The sequence below is a fragment of the Ochlerotatus camptorhynchus genome, unplaced genomic scaffold (assembly GCF_037179485.1).
Source record: "Ochlerotatus camptorhynchus isolate MF236.1 unplaced genomic scaffold, CSIRO-AGI_Acam_v1.1 ptg000243l, whole genome shotgun sequence".
Lineage (NCBI taxonomy): Eukaryota > Metazoa > Arthropoda > Insecta > Diptera > Culicidae > Ochlerotatus > Ochlerotatus camptorhynchus.
Window position 1 is genome coordinate 257,349 of NW_027040733.1, and position 23,145 is coordinate 280,493.

General features: G+C 40.9%; 1 protein-coding gene and 2 non-coding genes across 4 annotated transcripts in view; 2 read left to right on the plus strand and 1 right to left on the minus strand.

Moving 5' to 3' along the window:
- Positions 1-13,976, plus strand: part of Exn (Ephexin) — a 256,431-nt gene extending 242,455 nt beyond the window's left edge. For both annotated transcript variants that reach the window (XM_065226006.1, XM_065226005.1), the window contains exons 4-9: positions 57-1,323; positions 1,383-1,750; positions 12,370-13,216; positions 13,289-13,451; positions 13,515-13,719; positions 13,787-13,976. In XM_065226006.1, the coding sequence (XP_065082078.1) occupies positions 57-1,323; positions 1,383-1,750; positions 12,370-13,216; positions 13,289-13,451; positions 13,515-13,719; positions 13,787-13,968 (3,032 nt within the window). In that variant the 3' untranslated portion in view covers positions 13,969-13,976. The remainder of the gene's footprint in view (positions 1-56; positions 1,324-1,382; positions 1,751-12,369; positions 13,217-13,288; positions 13,452-13,514; positions 13,720-13,786) is intronic.
- An 8,870-nt stretch (positions 13,977-22,846) lies between these two features.
- On the plus strand, positions 22,847-22,918 carry TRNAE-CUC (transfer RNA glutamic acid (anticodon CUC)). Its single transcript has one exon. It is a non-coding gene; the product is annotated as a tRNA-Glu (tRNA).
- An 81-nt stretch (positions 22,919-22,999) lies between these two features.
- Positions 23,000-23,072, minus strand: TRNAK-CUU (transfer RNA lysine (anticodon CUU)). Its single transcript has one exon. It is a non-coding gene; the product is annotated as a tRNA-Lys (tRNA).
- Positions 23,073-23,145: the final 73 nt, after the last annotated feature.

Sequence of the window (23,145 nt, forward strand, 5' to 3'; positions counted from 1 at the left end):
GAATTCTTATCAGCGACATAACTGATAACTGTTTCTTTCTTCATCTTTGTTTTCAGACGATTCCGACCACGTTTACGAATCGCTAGAGTCGCACGGGCACTCACGTATCAGTACTCCCTCGATTATCAACCGACGCGTCCCTCCTCCACCACCATCAACTAACGGTACGACCGCTGCTGTAGTCGGCATCGATGACTTCATCAATCCACCTCGAGCAACAACCGATCAACCCTTCCTGGATGGCGTTGATTCCGATTCGTTCGATAGCGACGAGAGTGACGAGGATCGGAAAAACGATCCCTACGCCCACCACAATCCAACGAGTGATATCAACAGCGCCAAGCAGCTGCCAGATCCACCCCCGCCCAACAATCAAATGTACGCCCTAATGCAGAAAATCCGCAGCATCGGAACTCTGTCCAAGTCAGAGCTTGCCAAAGGCTTCAACAAATTTTCGAAAAAGAAAACCAGCTCTTCTAAATCGCCAAAGATCTTCACCGGGGAAAACCTCACCTTCCCTCCCGGCCCGGACGAGTCTACAAACTACGAGAGCACTCCCCTCCCGAAAACGCCAAAATCCAAATCCAAATCCTTCAAGCTACCCCTCCAGCTCGGATCTTCCAGTAAACCCTCGTCGGACGATTACGAAAATACCGACTTCCATCAAGCCGTAACTCCAACCTCCGTTTCGCCCAATGGATCCGCCCTAGCATCTAGTCCCGCTTCGGAACAAGCGGACCGATCCATATTGGCCAGTATCAGCAACAGCGACTCCAGCAATGTGTCAACTTTCCGAAAAAAGTCCAAAAGTGGAAAGTCTCTCCGCTCCAAACTTCGCAAAAGCCTCCAATCAGAGTCTAGTCTCAACATCGGTAGCTCGTTCAACGGATCTCGCAGCACCTTCTACGTGACGGACTCGCTTGACGTTGATTCGGGGATCTTCAACGGCAGTGAACCAAACAGTTCATCATCGAATCTAAATGTAGCCTCCGTGGGTAAAGACACCCCGTCCCCACAGAAGCTCTCCATCCACAAAACCCCGGATGCCGATCGACGAAAGTCCTTGAACGGAGGAAGCCCCGCTAGTCGGCCCACTATTCCACCTCCACCGCCGCCTATCAGTGCTCCCGGTGGGGATAAAAAGTTTCTGAAGAACCGGAAACTGGGCGCCACCTCGTGGTACGCCGAGTGTGGAGTGTTCAAGGCAGATAGTCTCAAGCAAGCGGCTTCGTTCGAGAACGAACTGAAAAACAAGGAGCGCAGCACGACGTCCTGGTATGCGGAAGCCGGTCTGTATCAGACCAGTGATGTTTCTGTTGCGAGGTAAGTTCCCTTCCCATGAATTACAACATCATTTGCATTAATGATCCAATTGCTTACAGCTCAAGTGAAAGTTCCGGTGTGTCGACGGGTGGAGAAGGAGGTGGAGAGGACGACCATTCACATAGCATGTTTGTCAATGAACCACTGTACCAGATCTACAACGCGGCGAAGTTGGAATCGTTGACGCGGGATATCGATGCGGAAATTACCGGCGGTGACACGGAGCTGTACGACGATGGGTACGAGAAGATCTCCGGCCACGGGAAGGACGAGCTGGGCGTGACCGGGATGGTGGGTGGTTTCGGCGACGAGGACATTGTGAGTCGAAAGCTGAGGCCGAGCGCGTTCGAGCTGATCGAGCCGAACGTGGGCAAGCTGCGGACGCTCTGGTGCGAGATTCCGGAGGTGATCAATTCGGAGATTTTGTGTGAGTATTAGAGGGAAATGTAAAACGGAGTGAAGTTGATCATTGAGGTGAAATTCATCACGATACCTTCTCTTCTCGAGAAATATTGTTTGCGCTAATGCCATGCAAAAAAAAATCTTCATAATCTCTAATTTTATGAAAGCTGTGGAATATGTAATTTTTCACTGTTACTGCGTACACTAAATTTGATTAGTGGTTGTGGTTTCTATGAATAAGTAGACTTTGTCGAAGAAATTCAGGCGTAACATTTGATAACGGCACAAAAGCTTTTGTAAACAAACTTTGTAAGGTCCTTTGCACGTGAACCAAAGTGGAAGCTGCCAAAATCTTCTGTGGCTTTTGAAACTCTTACCATTTCAGCCAGCGTTGCCAGATATACCGATTTTCAAACTTGATACCGGTATACAGATAAGGTTTCTTAGAATTTCGATTTTTGAGTTTTAATACCGATTTATACCGATTTTTCATTAATAAACAAAATGATTACTGCCTGCCCGCACTAAATTGTCAGAGGAAACTATTGTGAGAGAGTTTTATCTATCTGAAAATTAAAAATAAAAGAATGTCATCTTCAAAAATGTCTTATGCTTGATACTCTTTCGAGTAATGTTTCCATTTTCTCGCCGTTTTTGGATACCAAGGAGTCGAGAAACAGCTGATGGCTCATCCCGGTAATTTCTGGAAACCGGGAAATACTTTTATTCAGTGGAAAAATTGATCCATAAAAACGTTAATTTTTAAACTTCGTGAAAGGTTTTTCCAACTTTCCCTAGAAATGTCCGTCCACCTTACCCTGTAAGTTATTTTCCGATTCCTTACGGAAAGCTATTTCGACTTCCCTTGGAAGCTTCAGGAAAACTACAGGAACATTTCAGAAGTTCTGAAAAGTTCGAAATTTGGGTAGGTTCCCATAAATTGAAGACAGTTTCATTAAACTCTGTTCAAATTCGAGAACCCGGGAATCTTCTGGGCTTTCCTGAACTGCAATGAACTTAAGGAAACTGAAATATTTTGGAAACTTCACTAGTCCAAAGAACTTCAAAGAAATTTAATGGTTTTCAGGATAGTTCCATTTGTTTCAGGAGAATTGAGATAACTTTAGGGAATAAGAGACGAACCAGCTACAGGCTGAAAGTCTATATAATAAGGCAAAAAAAACTTTAGGGAAGCTCTGGGAATATCAGGACATAGAAATTTCTGATCCTTTAAATGAGTTCCGAGAAATTCAGGGAATTTCCGAAAACTTCAGTAAGGGAAGTAACATGAATATTAGAAAATTGTGAGAACATTTAAGGAAAGTTCTGTGTTTTTATCGGCAGTTTAGAGAACTTTAGAAAAATTACAAAATCGAGAAGTTCACAGAACTTTAATGCTGCCGTTCATTAGTTAAAAAAATGAAAGCGCTAAACAAGATTCAGGGACTTTTAAAGAAGATAAGACATTTTCCGGTAATTTCATAATAATTAGAGAAGTTTCGAGTACTTCAAGGATGATGAGAGAACTTCAAAACAGCCCCATTTACTTTAGGAAAATTGCAAGAACTTTCAAGGAGTTCCGAGGAATAATGGGATATTCCGAAGTGCAATTCAGGAATGTTCCGAAAGCGTCAGGGACATTGTGGGGTTTTTCAGGGATGTTTTATGAACATGAAAATTGCTGGATCAATAGAGCATGTGAGGAACTTCAGGGAATATTGTGCTAATATCCCCCAGAAATCCATTTCTTCCAGATATTTTCCATCTTCTCCTTGAAGTATCTTTCGACTGTTCCGTGAGCCTGGCGTTCGACTTTTTCCAGAAGTTTCTACCAATCTATCTTAGGAAGTTTCTCCCAGTGTACCGTAAAAGTTTCTTCCGTCTTCTCCAGGAAGTTCAATTAAAGTTCTACCGGATGTATCCATCGAGTTCTCCCTGAAGTTTCTTTCGTCTTCCTCTGGAAGTTTCTCCATAAGTCTCCGTGGGTTTTTTACCGACTTATTAGAAGGTTTTTCCGAGCTTCTCCTGGCTTCCGATTCCCACACTTTTCTGGCTTCTGGATTTTTCCGAAAGTTTCTAAAAAAAAAATCCAGAAGTTTCTCAATATTTGTCTTGGGAGATCCCCATCCCCCGACATTTCTTAGAGATTCCTTCAAACTTCCTCAACAAGATCTTCCTTATTCTTACTTTGGAAGTTTTGTCGGTACCATTAATAGACAAATTCAAATATTTCCCAGAAATTTCTTCCGACTTACATGGAAAGTACATCATTCGATTTTAGTCCGAAAGTTTGAAAAAATATAAAATTAATTAATAGTGAATACCGATAAGTACCGAGTTTTTTAATCATTTGATACCGATAACCATGAAAACAATCTGGGAATGCTGATTTCAGCATTGCCTTGTCGTTTTCGCCCACTTGGATTTGTTATGTAAACATGGCCAGCTGTAAGTTGGAGAGCAAAGGGGTCAAAAGTAAACATCAGAAGAAATGTCATGGAAACCAAGCGTTAAATATTTTCCAAGGTGGGATTGGTGTAAGCGAAATCGAAAACGAAATTTAAGAACGACGAACTTAAAATCACTTGAGTCTAAATGCAGAAAAATTTCGCAATACACTTGTTTAAAATTATATGGCTGAAACGGTATAGGGCTAAATCGCTACGAAGATACTGCCAAAATCGTTCGTACATTACGAAGCAGGAGTTCAACCGCACAAGTAACAACTATAGGAAATACAACAGATTCCTGTTTCGGCGATATGTCTTCCGTACGCAATCATCTCTTCGCCGAAATCCAAAGCGTTTCTGGTTGTTTGTAAACTCTAAAAAGCACGAAGTCGGTTTGCCATTGTCAGTTCATCTTGGTGAGCAAACCGCTGAATCTGAACCGGAGAAATGCCGCCTTTTTGCTCAACATTTCATGAGTTCGTTCAATGAATCTTCGGCCTCACCAAATCAAGTCACGATTGCTATAAGTGATTCTCCAGCAGATGCATTTGAGCTCCGTCCGTTTCACATCAGTGAACATACCGTCAATCTAGCTCTTCAAAGGTTGAAACTCTCGTTTGCTGCCGGGCCAGACGGCATTCCTGCGTCCGTTCTGAAGCTGTGTTCGGAGTCGTTGCTCACTCCAGGAGAGTAAATTTCCTGAGACGTGGACATTTTCGTATATGTTCCCCGTCCGCAAGAAATGCGCTAAAAGGAATGTCCAGAATTAGTATTCGTGATCATCATTAATGAGGCGCTCTTCAGCTCTTGCTCAGCATGGATTCTACCCTTGCTGGTCAGCTACAACCAATTTGACCGAATTTGTGTCGCTCTGTGTTCGGACCATAGACTCTGGTGGACAAATCGACGCTGTTTACACGGATCACAAGGCTGCATTTGACCGAGTAGACCTCAAGCAGCTTGATAAACTCGGAGTGTCTAGATCCTTCATCTCGTGGTTCAAATCTTACCTTAACATTAGAGAGGATTAGCCAGGTCAAAGATTTGGGAGTAACACTCGACTGTGAATTGACCTCAAAACCGCACTACAATGACATCCTGATTAAAGCTAACAGGCAGCTTGGCTTTATGTTCAAAATAGCTGAAGACTTTCGCGATCCACTTTGCCTGCGGGCGCTGTATTGTTCGTTAGTACGATCAATCTTAAAGTATTGGCGTTGACGGCACCGTCGAAAAAAATTCTCTTCCAGTAAATATAGGCAGGGAATTTTCGATGGAGTGAAAGGATAGTGCAAAGTCCGCACAGTCTGACGTTTGCTTATAGATTTTCTCATAGGAGTTAAGATATACAAAGTCGCTGTCAACACCAATAGTGCTGTCGTCTAGTGCCCATACCAAGCATGCTGGATAGCCAGATTTGAGAGTGTACAGAGAAAGTTTTTTTGACGTAGGACTACGTTTTTGATTTCTATATGGGGGTACACTTAGTGAAAACCGAAAATGGAACATGTAACAAATTAAGAAAGATTTTGAACGTTAATAACTCAGCTGCCCCTGGTCCAATTTCAATAATTTTATCACCAATCGATCAGAAATATGGCTACGCATCGATAAAAATGCTTCCGAATGTTGATTTTCAACAAGAAACTATTGAAAAACTGGTAAATGTCCAGCATTGTCCAAAAGCATCGAATTAACTAACAAATCCACCAATTACCTACATGCATATGCTGCTTCCCCAGCACAGTCGTCAGAGAGTAGTAAGTAGACGAAACAAGTCGAAGTGGCATTCGCCTCCGATCTTCGGGCGCGTGCGAATAGGGAGGATGGAATTGCGTAATATTTTGCACACTCATCGCCATATTTAGAACCAAACGCAAATTCTTCAAGATAACCACCTCAATCAATTTCTGGAGCACAACATTGTTCCGGATGACTGGAGGCAAGTAAGAGTTATCGCCATTCGAAAACCCGGTAAACCCGCGTCGGATTATAACTCGTACCGTCCCATCGCGATGCTGTTCTGTATACGGAAATTGTTGGAGAAAATGATTCTTTTTCATCTAGACAAATGGGCCGAGTCGAATGGTTTACTTTCAGATACGCAATTTGGATTTCGGAGAGGCAAAGGAACGAGCGACTGTCTTGCGTTGCTTTCAACTGAAATTCAACTGGCCTATGCGCAAAAACAGCAAATGGGTTCAGTTTTCTTGGACATTAAGGGGGCTTTTGATTCTGTTTGTATCGATGTCCTTTCGGATAAACTCCACGATAGTGGGCTTTCACCAATTATGAACAACTATTTGAGCAACTTGTTGTCTGAGAAATATATGAGCTTTTCTCATGGAAACTCGACAACTTCACGAATTAGTTACATGGGTCTCCCCCAGGGTTCATGTTTAAGCCCCCTTCTTTATAATTTCTATGTAAAAGACATTGATGGTTGTCTTGATGAAAATTGCTCGCTAAGGCAGCTTGCAGATGACGGGGTTGTGTCCGTTATAGGGCCAAGTGCACCGGACCTGCAAGGACCATTGCAAGATACCTTAGACAATTTGTCTACTTGGGCAATGAAGCTGGGTATCGAATTCTCTCCGGAGAAAACTGAGTTGGTTGTTTTTTCTAGGAAGCATCATCCTGCACAGTTACAGCTTCAACTAAAGGGTAGAACAATCACTCAAAGTATATCTTTCAAGTATTTAGGTGTCTGGTTCGATTCCAAAAGCACGTGGGGAAAACATATTGCGTATGTGAAACAAAAATGCCAACAAAGAATCAATTTTCTTCGTACAATTACCGGAACTTGGTGGGGAGCACACCCGGAAGATCTGATCAGGTTATATCGAACAACCATCCTGTCGGTTCTAGAGTACGGTAGCTTCTGCTTTCAATCCGCGGCGAAAACACATATCTTGAAGCTGCAACGGGTTCAATACCGTTGCCTCCGAATCGCGCTTGGCTGTATGCACTCGACGCATACGATGAGCCTCGAAGTACTCGCGGGTGTTCTCCCACTGACAGATCGTTTCGCGGAACTGTCCTTCCGGTTTCTTATCCGTTGTGAAGTAATGAACCCATTAGTAATAGAAAACTTTGAGAAGCTGCTCGACAGAAATCCTCAAACAAGATTCATGAGTCTCTATTACGAGTACATGACGCTGGAGATTGGCCCTTCTTCATTCAATTCCTCTCGTGTTTGCCTCCAAGACTTTTATAGTTCCTCTGTAAATTTTGATCTGACCATGTTGCAAGAAATCCGTGGAATACCAGATCACCATCGGTCGATGGTTGTTCCCTTAATTTTTGCAAACAAGTACCACCATGTCAGTAACAATAACAGTTTTTTCACAGATGGGTCAACTATAAACGCTTCCACTGGATTTGGAGTATTCAACGAATTTCATAGCGCCTCATATCAACTGCAGAAACCCTGTTCCGTATACGTTGCGGAACTAGCAGCCATATTCTACGCAGTAGAGCAAATTGCCTCACTACCATCTGATCACTATTTTATTTTTACAGATAGCCTTAGCTCGTTGGAGGCTATTCGATCAATGAGGCCGATGAAGCACTCCTCGTATTTCCTTACCGAAATCCGAGCAAAATTGAGTACTTTATCTAACTGCTCCTATACTATCACCTTAGTTTGGGTCCCATCTCATTGCTTAATTCCGGGTAATGAGAAAGCGGACTCGCTAGCTAAGGTGGGCGCTATGGAAGGCGATATTTTTGATCGACAAATCGCCTTTGCGGAACTTTTCTCAATTACCCATCAGCACGTCCTCACCAACTGGCAACAAAAATGGAATGAGAGTGATCTGGGAAGATGGTTACATTCTATTCTCCCACAGGTGTCGAACAAGCCATGGTTCAAAGGATTGGACATGAGCCGTGACTTTATACGGGTCATATCAAGGCTCATGTCCAATCACTACTCGTTAGACTCGCATTTCTTCCGAATCGGGCTCGCAGGCAGCAATTTGTGCGCTTGTGGTAGTGGCTATCACGATACCGACCACGTGCTTTGGTCATGCACTTTACATTGTGTTGCTAGATCCGAGTTATCCGCATCCCTCAGGGCCCGAGGAAAACAACCTTTGCGGCCCGTTAGAGACATCTTGGCGAGCCGAGATCTCGAATATTTTAATTTAATTTATGTGTTTTTAAAACGGATCGATCTGAGGATTTAGTAGTTAGTGTCATCTTGTGTTCCCCCAAGTTGTTAGCTGCCCATCGGTGTACCCCCATGTTTGTCTTTTTCATCAGTTGGTCGCTTAGTTCGAGATCAAGAGCACATTGCTCTCCAAACCTTGTGTTCTCAATCCCTACCCTGCCATCCATTTGTTAAAATGTGTTGCCCCTAACCTCGAGATAGCCGCGAGTAATCGGCCCCCGTTTTACTAACGTTAGTTTTAAGAAACTTTGTAATCTAAACAATGAATATCGGCTCCGCAAAGCTACGGCAAATGAGCCTGGAAAAATAAACGCAATATAAAAAAAAAAAAAAGATAACCACCTTCCGTCGTCTGGCTCGCCGTGGCGGTGTCTGACTAATCTCCGGTCTGATTTACGAGGTGTGCTGAAGGTGTTCCTGAAAAATAATCACGCTAACCACCAGCGCCGATATATTTCAAGGTGATATCACGGTGAATGAGAACGACCCAAATTTGAGTTTAGTTATCTCAGAAATAAGAAATAAAGTGCAGGAACTCAGCGATGAGTAAATTTGCCTCATTTTTTCCCAGGTTTTTCCAGGATTTTCCAGGGAAAAATTCCCGAATTTGAGAAAAGTAAAGATTGGATTCACTCAGTCTATTGGTACTACTCCGAGGCTGAATAAAATTTTCGTCAATTTCCTCATTCGCGTCGCGTGTTATGTGTTCCTCATTCTCTGGCAGATTTTTTAGGTTCACAGGAAACCACGACACAAATTTACTCATCGCTGAGTTCCTGCACTTTTGGCGATTATGAGTGAACTAAACTCAAAATGGGTCGTTCTCATTCGCCGGTTACGCAAAAGGAAAAGAGCCAGTGTCGCTACTTGATAGCAAACTACTCATAATGGGAGGAGTTTTTGTGGTGAACAGCTATAGTAGCAGTAGGAAGGTGGTGGCTAGTCCACTCCTTAACACCTAACAAGCAACAATTGACTGGTCGTGGCAAAGGAGGAAAAGGTCTGGTAAGGGAGGCGCCAAGCGTCTTCGCAAAGTTCTTCCAGATAACCGCCATCGGTCGTCTGGCTCGCCGTGGTATCTCCGGTCTGATCTACGAGGTGTGCTGAAGGTGTTCCTGGAAAATGAGGTCCGTGATGCTGTCACCTACACTAAACACGCCAAGCGTAAATGGCCATGGATGTCCTCTTCAATTAAACGGCCATTTTCAGGGCCATCAAGCTTACATCAGTAAAGAGTTGGAATAGAATTTATCTGTGCTTGTTTTTCCATATTCAAAACCACAAGCCCCCAACGACCACACTCCACACTGCTCTCCAGAGTTGTAATCTTGTAACCAAACTTGGAAGCAGGGGTGCAAGTGATTTTGATTGATTCTCTTAATCAACTTTCTCTTTGAAAAATTTGGTACGCCTACAATTCAAAAACGAAAAGAGTTGAGATAATAGGTAATTGATCAATTAAAAGAACTAAATGCTCTTCACATTTATCCCGTCCACTAGCGGTCCTACGTCAAGCTTCCGTTCGTGCCCTTAGGCACAGACCCTTCTACTTTTTTTTACCTTGATTTGTTTTCCGTCGATATTGTTTTCCGTGCTGAGCACCAATGCTACTGACGCCAGGGAGGCAGCTTCCACACTTGGACCCTACCTATCAACCCATCAAATCATGAACCGGGGACCAACGTCTCTACTTTCCTTCCGAAGGAAGGCGTGATCAGAGATGTTATGCCTCAGACCATCCCGGCGGAGCCGACTGGGATTGAACCCAGGCCTTTTGGGGTGAGAGGCAATCATGCTTACCGCTACAAAGAAAGTTTGTTCGCTACGTGCTTCGTCATCTGCCTTGGCGTGGAATTGACACCTTTGAACAAAGAAGACGGAACGCTCAAGCTGTGTTTGCTGGTAAGATCATTACCAGCGAGATTGATTCCCCCGAATTACTTCGGCAGCTTTTCTTTTACGCACCTGAGAGAGTGATTAGACAGCGTAATTTTGTACACCTGCATTGTGACATTAATGTGCCGTTAACTGTTTTATTAGAAGACTGCCCTGAATTAGAACGTGTCCTGTTTTTGTTTTAATTTTACTTTTTTAATTCATTAAGACAACCATACTTACCTTACCAATCAGGCTAAGGCCTTGTTGTCCTCTGCTATCCGAAGAAGTCGTCTCCACTCAACTCGATCCATGGCCACACTTCGCCAGCCTCGTAGTCTGCGAACGGTCCGCACCTCTTCTTCTTGTTCCTGTTGGGTCGCTTTCTAGAGCCATTTTCACTGGGTCGTCGTGCGGCATTCTAACGACGTGCCCAGCCCACCGTAGTCGCCCAATTTTTGCAATGTGGACGTTGGATGGTTCTCCCAGCAGCAGTGGTTCATTTGCCTCCTCCACGTTCCGTCATCCATCTGCACTCCACCGTAGATGGTACGCATCGCCTTCCGTTCGAAAACACCAAAGGCGCGTTGGTCTTCCACGAGCATAGTCCAGGTCTCGTGGCCGTAGAGGACCACCGGTCTAATCAGCGTCTTGTAGACAGTCAACTTCTAGCGGCGGCGAATTTTATTCGACCGGAGCGTCCTCCGGAGTCCAAAGTAGGCACCATTCCCTGCCATAATGCGTCTTTGAATTTCTCTGCTGGTATTATTTTCGGCGGTCACCAGTGAGCCCAAATAAACGAACTCATCGACCACCTCGATTTCGTCACCGTCAATCTGAACTCGGGGTGGGAGGCTAACATTGTCTTCCGTAGAACCTCTTCCTTTCATGTATTTTGTCTTTGATGTGTTCATGACAAGTCCAATCCGCCTAGCTTCAGCCTTCAGTCTGATGTACGTTTCCGCCATCATCTCAAAGTTCCGTGCCATAATGTCAATGTCATCGGCGAAGCCAAGGAGCTGGATGGACTTCCTGAATATCGTGCCACTCGTGTCTATCCCAGCTCTTCTGATCAAACCTTCTAACGCGATGTTGAATAGCAGACACAAAAGTCCATCACCTTGCCGTAACCCCCTTTGAGATTCAAAGGAACTCGAGAGTGTCCCCGATACTCGAACAACGCACATCACTCGATCCATCGTCGCCTTGACCAATCGCGTCAGTTTATCCGGAAATCCGTACTCGTGCATAATCTGCCATAGCTGATCTCGATCGATTGTGTCGTATGCGGATTTGTGGGCACGTTGTATTCGCGGCATTTTTGCAGAACCTGCCGAATCACGAAAATTTGGTCCGTGGCAGCGCGGGCACCCATGAATCCCGCCTGGTATTGCCCCACGAACTCTCTTGCAAATGGTGACAGGTGGCAATCATATGTCAGATGAATCATTGAAACAATAAATAAACACGACCAATATAAGAAAAAGGCTTATACAAACAATTTTTTTTCCGAATTTAATTTCAATATATCTCGAAAATGGCTGCATTTAGAAAAATATTCACTTAGAAGATTTTGGTTTCAAATTACTTAAGAAAGCGTATTCAGTGCATAAAATTCATCTTTACATTCAAAAGCTCTGAGTTTCAAAAATTCATGGAAAGGTTCTTCTATGAAATCTGTTAACATTTTATTCTAATCGGGTCCTCAATAGCCTCCCAAAACTTAAACTTGTTTGGTTAAAAACTGACTTTACACAATCCATTTCAAGTTTATATGTAAATTGTTAAGGGGTAAGCAAACTTTTTGTATTACCGTCTAACCTTTTACCATATTTCTCTGAGAAAAAGCTTGATAGCTGCACTTTTGTGACTGAAGACCACTTTTCGCTCCACTCACTGTGGAGCAATAATTTCAATATTTGCATCCCTCTATCGTTAAATTGTGTTTATCAAATTCGTCCCCGATCTGGTGGTGGTCGGCATTTCAGTGACTTGAAAACAAATAGAAAAATTGTTTAATAGCTCCCAGTTGCTATTTGGCATTCAATCAGCAGTAATGATGTGAACAATCACTTCCCAGACACAACGATCCGAATTTGTTCAGGATATCAATTCCACTAACTAAAAATTGCTCCTTCTTTCCAGTAACCCTAACTCCGACCGAGAAGCGCCTCCAGGAGGCCAAATTTGAGATCCTCACATCGGAAGCCTCGTACCTCAAGTCGCTGAACCTGCTCAGGTCCCACTTCATCAACCATCCGGCCTTCCGGGACGTCAAGGTCCTTACGTCATCCGAGCGGAAGACGCTCTTCGCCAACATCATTCCGGTGCAGGAGTGCTCCGATCGCCTTCTTTGCGATCTGGAAAACTGCTGGCAGGACAACATCATGCTACTCGGACTCAGTCACAGCATCTACAAGCACGCCGAGAAGCACTTCCACGTGTATGTCAACTATTGCGAGCACCAGGCGAAAATCGATCGATCTTTGAAGAACCTCAAGGCCAACAAACCCGAATTCAGCAAAACCCTTCTGGAGCTGGAGTCGGATCCGATTTGCTGTGGCCTAAGTCTGTCCTCGTTTTTGATGCTTCCAATGCAACGGATAACTCGGATGCGGCTGCTGCTGGATGCGGTTCTCCAACGACTTAAATCGGATGACGATGAGTTTGTAAGTTGGGAGAAGACTTATGTACTGATCAATCAGATCCTGAAGCAGTGCAACGATGCGGCCCATCGGAGTGAGCAGATGCACGAGATGGAGGTGATTTCGCGGCAGATTGAGTTCCCGTCGCACATCCGACCGCTGGCGATTGTGCCCTGTGGCATCGGACCACCGGGCAGTGTGATGCGGAAGCTGGAGAAGAAGGGCGAATTGGTACATCTGCTGTGGCGAGGAGACGAAGCCAAGCTGACGTTCGGCAAGAAGTTCAGCAAGAGCAACATCTACGCGTTCCTGTTCACCGATCTGATTGTGTTGACCAAAAAGAAGGGGTAGGTTTGGATTGTTTTTCAAAGGGAATTTCAAAAAGTTCACTCTTTCGGCATGCTATTATATTATTGCAGAGACGAAACCTTCCTAGTCACGGACTACTGTCCACGTGCCCTCCTGTCGGTCAACTCCGGCGACATCGTGCCGCAGTTGCCGACTAAGGAGATGCACGCCATTGGAAAACACCTGATCATCATGACGTTGCTGGAGAACCACGAAGGAAAGACCATCGAAATGGTATAGTATTCGTCTTTGTTGACAATATTGATATGTTATAAAATTCATCCCCTCAAACTCTAGATCATCAGCTGCCCATCGGAAACGGAACGCGAACGGTGGCTCAAGGTGACGGAACCTCTGTCGTCGGAGAATCCCGACGAGAAGATCTATGAACAGTGGGACTGCCCTCAGGTGGTGGCTATCCATCCCTACCACGCACTGCAACCCGACGAACTGGATCTGGACATTACGGATGTCGTAAACGTGCATCGAAAGATGGCTGACGGTAATGCTACTTTCGCTTAAAATTTAAAACACGATAACATGTTTTCTTCATTGGAAAATAACACTAGGCTGGTACGAAGGGGAACGGATTCGGGACGGGTCTGTCGGATGGTTTCCCAGCAACTACACCAAGGAGATGCCGTCGGCACACGTCCGGGCCAAGCACATCAAGCAACGCCACATGCTGCTGTCGTATACGTCCAAATATATCGACACAACAACGCGGACACTGCAGCACAGCAAAAAGTGAAATACCTAGCCTCTTTTCGCTCGCAACATTGTAGAAAAAAAAATCTAAATCTCCTTTATACATTAATCTAACAAAAGGAAAACTACGCGTGTTAATAAGAGCATGAGAATGAAACGCATTGCAATTATTAGTTTTACTAAAACAGTGTTGTAATCACAGAGATCTTAAGTTCGTTAGTTAGCCTAGCCCTTAGATAGTTGTACAGTTGTGTATTTTTTTTTTGTGAAACTGAAAGTTTAACTCCAAACCCATAACTGATAACTGAGCTGTAAAAAATGTAGTAAAATATGTATGTGTGTAAAATGTTTGAAAGTGTTTAAATTATTGCCAGAAACTAATCTCTAACGAGATTCATCCACAACTTGGAAAGCAAACATAGAGCGATGATAAGACATCCTGGAATGCGTCCACTTGTATAGCCGAATCGTGTAAAAAGAAAAGGACATGTTTAATTTAGAAGTGTTTTGAGCAATTATTGGTATTCGATGGTTATATCGTCCAGAAAAAGTATTATAAATAAAACTAATGATTATTTGTTACAGGATGAGGTAGTACATTGCAAAAGAAAATCCTTGGTTGGGTGTCCCTAGCGCATATGAACAATAATTAGTTTAATACTGCAAACGCTCATGAACAGAAGATGGGACCCTTTCGCAATAACAGACGGTTTTAGAGTTTTAATTGTGCATCCGGAAAATCACATCGATATCGTTCGCTCTCTGGAGCAAGTCAATAGGGTATGGTAGGGCAAGAGTGCCACCTTAACAATTGTACGTTCTATATATGCCAGATAGTGGTTATTTATAGGAGTTTCTACAGTGTATTGCAAGTTCATATTATCACCTTCAAACATCAGTAATGTAATGCAAATTAAATCTCGTAAAAAGTTGTCTACGATTTTTTTCAAAATGTCAGCCCAATTTTTTTTTAACTGTGATGGGGCAAGAGTGCTATGCGTCTTAAATTGAGTGAAAGCGATTAATGCTTGTTTATAAACCGAGTTGTTTATTCAATTTAACTATTGAATTTTACAATATTATTCAATACATAACATATTAACTATGTTTACCAATGAAATCAAATTAAAACTATTGTTGATGATATTTTATGTAGCTGGTTTTGCCAAATGTGGTGAAATGTAGGGGTGGCACTATTGCCCCGTGTGAGATTCATTTTTAAGAAGGTGAGTTTTGATCAATTTAGGAAAATATTTATCTATTATTTGTTATTAATGTTTCAATTAATCATTAATAGTGATTCCTCAATGCAGGCATCGTAGGAAAAAATGTTAGAAATTTTAAAATCTTTAAATGTCTAATTATTATAATCAACACAAAATGATTTTTTGCAATTTTTGTAGGACTTCATTTTGGACACAACTTTCTATAATCCTGCTAGGAACACCATTCATAGTTTCATGGGTGAGCTAGCATTGGAAAGATGTTTATTTTCATAATTATTAGGGGTGACACTCTTGCACCACCTGACCCTAACAACCTTTTATTTTCCTTCTCCCTTTGTTTCATCAACTCAGCTAAGCGATACAATGGTGGACGCGTCGTTTGAGGACATACAACGATTCCTATCCAGGACCGTTTTTGGTGATCAACGGAATCAACTGATGGAAACATTTTTGCGCCCAAAATTGACAAATCTTTGATGAAGGAGTCCGATGAAGACTTTGTGAGAGCCATCCCATGGGTTACAATTGAACCAGAAGTGCCCTCAGATGAGGTTTAAAAAACGCTGCGTCAAAAGAAATCCATCTATGTATTGTGGAATTTCAACGCATAACCAAAATAGGCGATGATGGTTCTACAGTACATTGTACACGATAATATTTACCTTTGAAGGCCTAACGCGTCTTGTGCGTATCCTATTCGCCAATGCGGAAATTGTTGGCGTTTGGGCCACGATAGGGGGGAAATCTGCAAAAATACTATTCGATGTAATAATTGCCTAGAAGGAACACGCGACTCTTATCATATTTCTGTTCAACAATCACCGCGGTGCGTTTATTGAAACGGCCCTACACAGAAGATGCCCAAAAATTACCCAGAAAAAGAAGAATAGTGTTAACTGCGAACAGTGCTGCTAATTCTCAAATTCAATTGAAATATTCGATGAAAATGAGAATAGCCATGATTCACTATAGAAGAGACCTCCTTTGAATGAATGGTATCAATCTGCTCCTTCATTAGTTGAAAGTGTGTATCATCTACAATTGAACTACTGCAAGGAGCTCTGGCCGTCATTCCGACTAAAAACCTAAGCTAACCCGACACCAACTAGACTTCTGCCAGACCCAAACCGAATTTGAACAGACATTGAGGAGTGGGAAGGGAGTGTTTAACTGAATCGTCTACGGTTCATATAAATTAAAAAAAAATGATTCGGCATTTGTCTACTAAACATCCCACAAACGCTCTAGCTGGTTTATGTACAGCTCCTAATTTACATGAATTATTTTTGTGCTTGCGAAAAGTTCTTAGCTACCTAATATCACAATTGACACAACTTTTCACTTAGTGATTAAAACACTGCAGTCACTTTTGACGTAGAAATACGTCTTTCAGCAACATATTGGGGGTGCAATTTCAAAAATCGAAAAGTTACGAAAAGTGGTCAGGTTTTTACCACTTATATGTAATTCTGTCAACAGCGGATGGATTTTTATTCTAAACAATCCAATCGATTGGAAATTTTTCTACGAAGCTACATAAATGAACATTTTATCAATTTTCAATAGGTTACTATTGAAAATTACACAAATGTCCAACTGTTGCAATGGCGATCAAAATTATCACCCATTGCCTGCAAAAAGCGCTTTCCCTAACACAGATTTCAAAATCGAATTCCATCCGGTCTCGCCGAACGGTGCTTATTCAATCACCGTATGTGGGAGTTAGCATTGGGCGATCTTGAGGCAAAATCGATCTTAGTGAATATTCATTTTTTTAATACTCGATTCACTTTATCGGTCAAAAGATCGATTCATTTTTCAAAATGGTACAAAAATCATAGGAAAGTTGGGTTAACGCCAAGTTCAGTCTAAATTTGATATTACGTTACGTAAGCTATCTTGTTATGACATTTCACTTATAATAGTCATTTAGTGTGATGATTGATATCATTAAGAAATATATTGTGTAGTACGTACGCAGTAAAAGTTGTGAGTGTTACATATACAGAGTGTAACTCAAAATTGATCGTACAACCTAGAAGACAATTTTTTGAAACATGGTGTATATATATATTTTTAAATCGTCGCGTGGTTGAACAGATGTTTACCCAACTAACAATTTTCACAATGTAAACGCTTTACTCATTTCATTTATACAGCCTCAAGCTGTATTCAAACGTTATACGATATGAGGAAACCTTTATTCAACCTCTATACAGGCAAATCTGGTGAACTTAGTCAGCTACTTATGGCTGTTGGAACGGTCGGGAGAAGCTCTTATTGCATATCCATTAACGCTTCTATACAGCTGTTATCCTGCTATTTAGTTGTGTGTGAACTTGAAAGGCGCTTATTCAACCTTTTCCCGGTTGTCCAATAATCACTACACAGCTTTCTCTTGAAGCCGGGTTAAATACTGTTTACGCTTTTTTATGAAGGAATTTATTGAGTTTATTTTGCTGTGAATCAAATTAATCGAAATTAGTTGCAAATCATCACCAAATTATTTACCCTGCACCGGAACCTGGAATCGAACTCTAGACGGCAAACCTTGACACTACCAACTGTGCTACGCCAACACTTTGAACTTATGTAAACAAATCAACATTCCCTTCTACAACAAAATCGCTGAGTAGAGGCTTTATAATAGTACACATGAATCAATTTTCTCGACTAGTTATAAAAGAGCAGAGTAAAAGCTGTAAAACTTCACACGTCTAAAAATAAACCTAGTTGACTGTGAAAATGCTTTCGAATTTGCTCTAACACAGTTTATAAGCTGAGTACAGGTTGTTTAGTTGTTGAAAAGGCACTTTTGATGTTAATGTTATTCAACAAGAGTGGTTGGTTGTGTAGAAGCCATCAAATGAGTAATATATTCACTTTGTTAGCTTTGTTTTGCAGCTACAAGTGGAAAGTTGATTAGTGTGTGTATAGAAGTGACATTAGCGTTTATTGGCTGATGTTATTCAGTGCGACTGACAAATTGAATAATGGTTGTGAGAAAGTTGAGTAAACGCTCTCCAAAACTATTTTGCTAGCTTTTGCTTGTAGCTGTATCTGCAGCTTCTTTTCAGCTACTTTACAGCACAACGCTGGAAAAGTTGGCTTACAAAGCTGAAAATGTTAGTTGGGTAGTGCATTCAAAATGTTTTTTTTTTTATGTCACTTCATACGCGAAGTCTGCGATTTTCAGAGTTGGTTGGAACTGCTAACATGAAGCTTTAGTGTGATAATTTATTAGCTAGAGAATGATCCTTAGAAGAGGGTAGGTGGATAGTTCCGTTTGAGTAAGGCAAGTCTCCGCGTACATCGTACGGGTTAGGCAAAAGATGTGCGTCTGACTTTAAAAACTGTCGCATTAAATGGCCCTTCGCTCATTTTCAACTTCTATTCAATTTTCATACTGCCGTACTCTAACGGAACTATCCACTTACCCTATTTTAAAGATCATTCTCTAGCTAATAAATTATCACACTAAAGCTTCATGTTAGCATTTCCAACCAACTCTAAGATGTTTATTGAATTATTGCTATAGTTTTGGTCTTTATTGGAAGAGCCTGTATGAAATTAGATTTGTTGTTGTAAAACGCTTGTTTTTTTTACTTTTTACATATTGGACGAGTTTTAGTTAAATTAATGACATACGAATGATTTTTTTACGACTAAAAATGAGCAAATTTTCAAGACGTTACGATCATTTTATTTCAATAAAATGAGGTTTTCAAGAAAATGGTGTTTTTCTTAAATTGCTCTAACTTGCTTAAACTCAATCAAATATGCCCAATACTGAGCCAATAATTGATAAATGTGTGCTGAGTCAGCTGCCAAAAATTCAGAGACATATCTTTTTAACTTGTGCTTTTAGAGCTGTTTTTTCTAAAATTCAAGTACAGCTGTACGATCAACTTTGAGATAAACTAAACATCGTTTCTCGTTGATGTTCCGCGGAGTTTCACGAAAGAAATTTCTTGAATTTGTACGTAATTTTCAAAACTATTCCAAGTCTATGGGGCTTCAAAAAAAAGTGCCTTGAAATTATTATCCATTATCCATCATCCATTATTATCCACGTTCCTTGTTTCTACGAATTTTTCTGTAGTTCTATGAAATTCCCAGATTTTCTAATAAGTTTCCTAAATTTCTACGATGTTTCCTGAGTTTCTTAGAATTAATTGAAGTTTTACAAAGTTCCTAAAAATTAAATTAAAATCCCTGGGATCATGGCCAATTTGTAGAGTCTTAAGATGTCTTATTATGCCATCAATTAAATATCATTTTCATTTTCATTTTCATTTTCAAGCACAGAAGGGGGTCATAGGGCCAGGTCTCCAGTAAAACATCACTGTCCAATCAAGATTTGACACCACAGGATAATAATCACAGGGATTAATTGAATCCTGCTTAAGATGCCGGATAGGAAGTTGAGCCGCAGTCCGTTCGGAGTCGGAGGCAGTTTTCTAACGGGAAGAGGTGACAATTGGCTTCTTACTCTTTTATTTCTATCTCTATCTCTATCTTTATGTATCTATACCTCTATCTTACGCACATGAAACCGGCCAATCAGGAGCTGGTTCACGTTTGACAGAAAAGTGGTTCATTTTCGCCCCCTCTTCTCTTAGGCATTTTCGAAACATCTGGAGCCAAAATCTGCGATATTAAATATTAAATTCCGGAGAACTTTGAGATTTGGGTGTAATTGCTTTTGTAAACAAACACGTAAATCGCCAATTTCTCGTAAATAAAAGAACAATCTCGCGAACAAACAATACCAAATGATAGTGGAATCATTCCTCTACCTGTTTCTGTTGTTAGTTTTTTAGATTAAGTTTGAATTCGCGAAAAATCGGCAAATGACGTGTTTGTTTACAAAAGCAATTACGCCCTAATCTCGAAGTTCTCCGGAATTTTTACCTTTTCCTCCGCTTACAACACCATTGACTCTGATTTCGAACCCTTTTGATACCAAAACTTTTTCCGACTCCGACCCGACTCCACAACCTTGTTTAAAAGTGTCTTGGATCTTTTTAATGGATATTATATATATATATATATATATATATATATATATATATATATGTATTTATAATAACGGTCAGAGAAACAACGTCAACTGCCATTAAGCTCTTTAATTTCCACTGAAGTTCTTGAAGATTTCCTGAAATATTTGGAACTAACCTTCACTGAAACAAAATAGAATGGCAAAAATACTATATTGCTGGTTTAAATTAAATACCCTCACCAATAGATTTTTGCAGAAAACAATTTCATTTGATTTTACTATTATTTCTATCAAAATTATTATGAATTTTGAGCAAGCATAGTAGTTTTTCCAGAATCATAGTAAATTTTTTAACATTCATAGTCAACTATACTGAATTCATAGTAGATGAAACAGTAATAAGCGTGGTTATATTGATAATAAGTGTGCAAAATAGTATTCCTAACTAAATATGGTCCTTGTTTCAGTGTTCCTTTAAATTCTCTGATTTTTAATTAAATTATCAGATCTTCTTGAAGGTTCCCGAAATCTTTCTGATGTTAGTGGAATTAACTTCATTAAATTTCCTGAAATTTTCCTGACGGGGGAGGGACTCCCAACTTCTTTAAAGTTTTGTTCTTAGAACATCTGATTAGTTAATGTATTTTTTCCTGAAATGGATCTAACGGATCTGAAATTGTCAAAATTTTCCTGACGTTTTGGAACCTTCCCTCAAGTTTCCACAATTTTCCGGATATTCATTGGACTGAAGTTATCAGCAATTTTCCGAAACTCTTTGAACTTACCGAAAGTTTTCTGAAGTTTTCATCAAATTAATGGAACTGATATTCTAAGTTCATAAAATTTTTCTGAAGTTAATGGAACTGCACCGAAGTTTTCGGAACTTACCATGAAGATCTTTTAACTCTCCCAAAGTTCTGGACTTTCCTGAAGTTCTCGGAACTTGTTTAAAGTTTTTATAAGCGCAACGAATCTTAAATATACCTGATGAGCGCAAAACATTTTCATAGCATATTTGTAGGCGGAATATTTGTCAAACGTTTGTTTTTGAATGTGTACATTTTAGGGCGCTAATAGAAGCAATAGGTATGTTTGCAACGCAATTTGGTCATATGAGCGCGCAGAAATGCATGGGAATCCAAATCATCATTAGTGCACATTTTTTTTATTAGGCAAACGCATGTAGAAACATATCGATGTTTGCGCGCAATTACTTTTGATTAAACAAAAATCGGTTTTCAGAGCTGGTTATTCATGGTGTAAACATGAATGACCACGACGACAGGCCTTATAAAGCTGCAGTATCAAGTTGTTAGGCCCCACTTGCTCCGGGGGGTGTTCGTGTCTATTAGTTTTTACTCTCATTACGAAGTCAATCAAGTTCATTTTATATTAGGGTAAACGCTCCTATAGTTGCGGTACGTTAGAAGCGTTAGGTTCCTATAGTTGTGTATGGAGACTCCATACACAACTATAGGAACCTAACGCTTCTAACGTACCGCAACTATAGGAGCGTTTCCCTACTGATCCAGAGATAGTTTTTTGGAAGAACTCTAAATTATATCGAAGACAACAAATCAAGAACACTGGCAACTTTGCCCAGAATCCAAGCGACAGATACAATAGCGCTGCGCTTGATTGAAGGTGGAAGCAACGCATAGAAAAATGAGCAAATACACGAACCTTTCTTCTGAGGATGGAACCTTTGCTATCAAATTCATTCGAAGCATTTACCACAGACAAACAGACATAACACTTGTAAGTTTTTCATCGAACAAGCATTTAACGGACAATTTAAAAGTATCGTAGTTGGTAGTACCGCCACCTGTGGCGCGCATAGTCAATTTCCTTGCGTTTGACGTTTACACAATACTGCCATCTGTTCAGCGTAGTGCCCACCACAGTGTACTCAACAGATGGCGGTAATGTTTTAGCGACGATGTTTTACAGTGAGGAATATTCAATGTGTTATGTCTGTTTGTCTGTGCATTTACCTTTGAGCGGCAGATGACGCGAATGTACCTGTCTCATAGCGTTCGTATGAGAAAATGGAAGAGTTGCCAGTCTTCTTGATTTATTGTCTTCGATTATATGCACCTGGTCACTGATAAAATAGTTCTGATTTACATCGTTTGGATTTTATAACAGTACATGATAATAGCAATTAGTCATACAGACTGTGTTTATGTGTTTTAGTGAATAGTTGTTCTTGACAGTCGACCTTCAAAGTCGAAGATGCACACTGAATATATTTGAATAATAGTACAGTTCAATTATACAGTTTTGGTTTGTACCAGTGCTTTTTTACATGACGAAAATAAACAAGCAATTCCAAACCCATGGTCTTATTTTGCAACCTTTTGATCTTCGGTGAAAAGCAATCTTCGAATAATGTTTGAAACTAAAAGTACTTACGGTAAAGAAAATCAAGCGGAAATTAAAAATAATTCAAAAGAATCAACTAATGCAAAAAGCCTTTGTACACTTAGATGAATATGAAGTCTTGCTACGATATTTAGTTCAAACCTTGCTTTATTTTGCTAGCATTATATCCAACGAGATACGGATTTTCTGATGAACCAGCTGCATACTTTTTTGAAAGGATTTGTTACTTGGCCAACTTTTGCTGTGCTATTTAGCTAATTAATAAGAAACTTTGTTAAAAAACAAAACTGAATGACAATCTTAGCAAGTCCCATATTGTCTAGTGGTTAGGATATCCGGCTCTCACCCGGAAGGCCCGGGTTCGATTCCCGGTATGGGAAACCTTTTTGGTGATAACACTTACACGTGTGTATAAATACACAAAAGCATATTTATCGACTGTCGATAAGGAAAATAGATTTCGCCCAACGTGGGGCTCGAACCCACGACCCTGAGATTAAGAGTCTCATGCTCTACCGACTGAGCTAGCCGGGCTTCAACGATCGCAAAATTTATACGATCACAATCGATGATCATCAATGATCGTCACAAGTGTGAATTACATTGA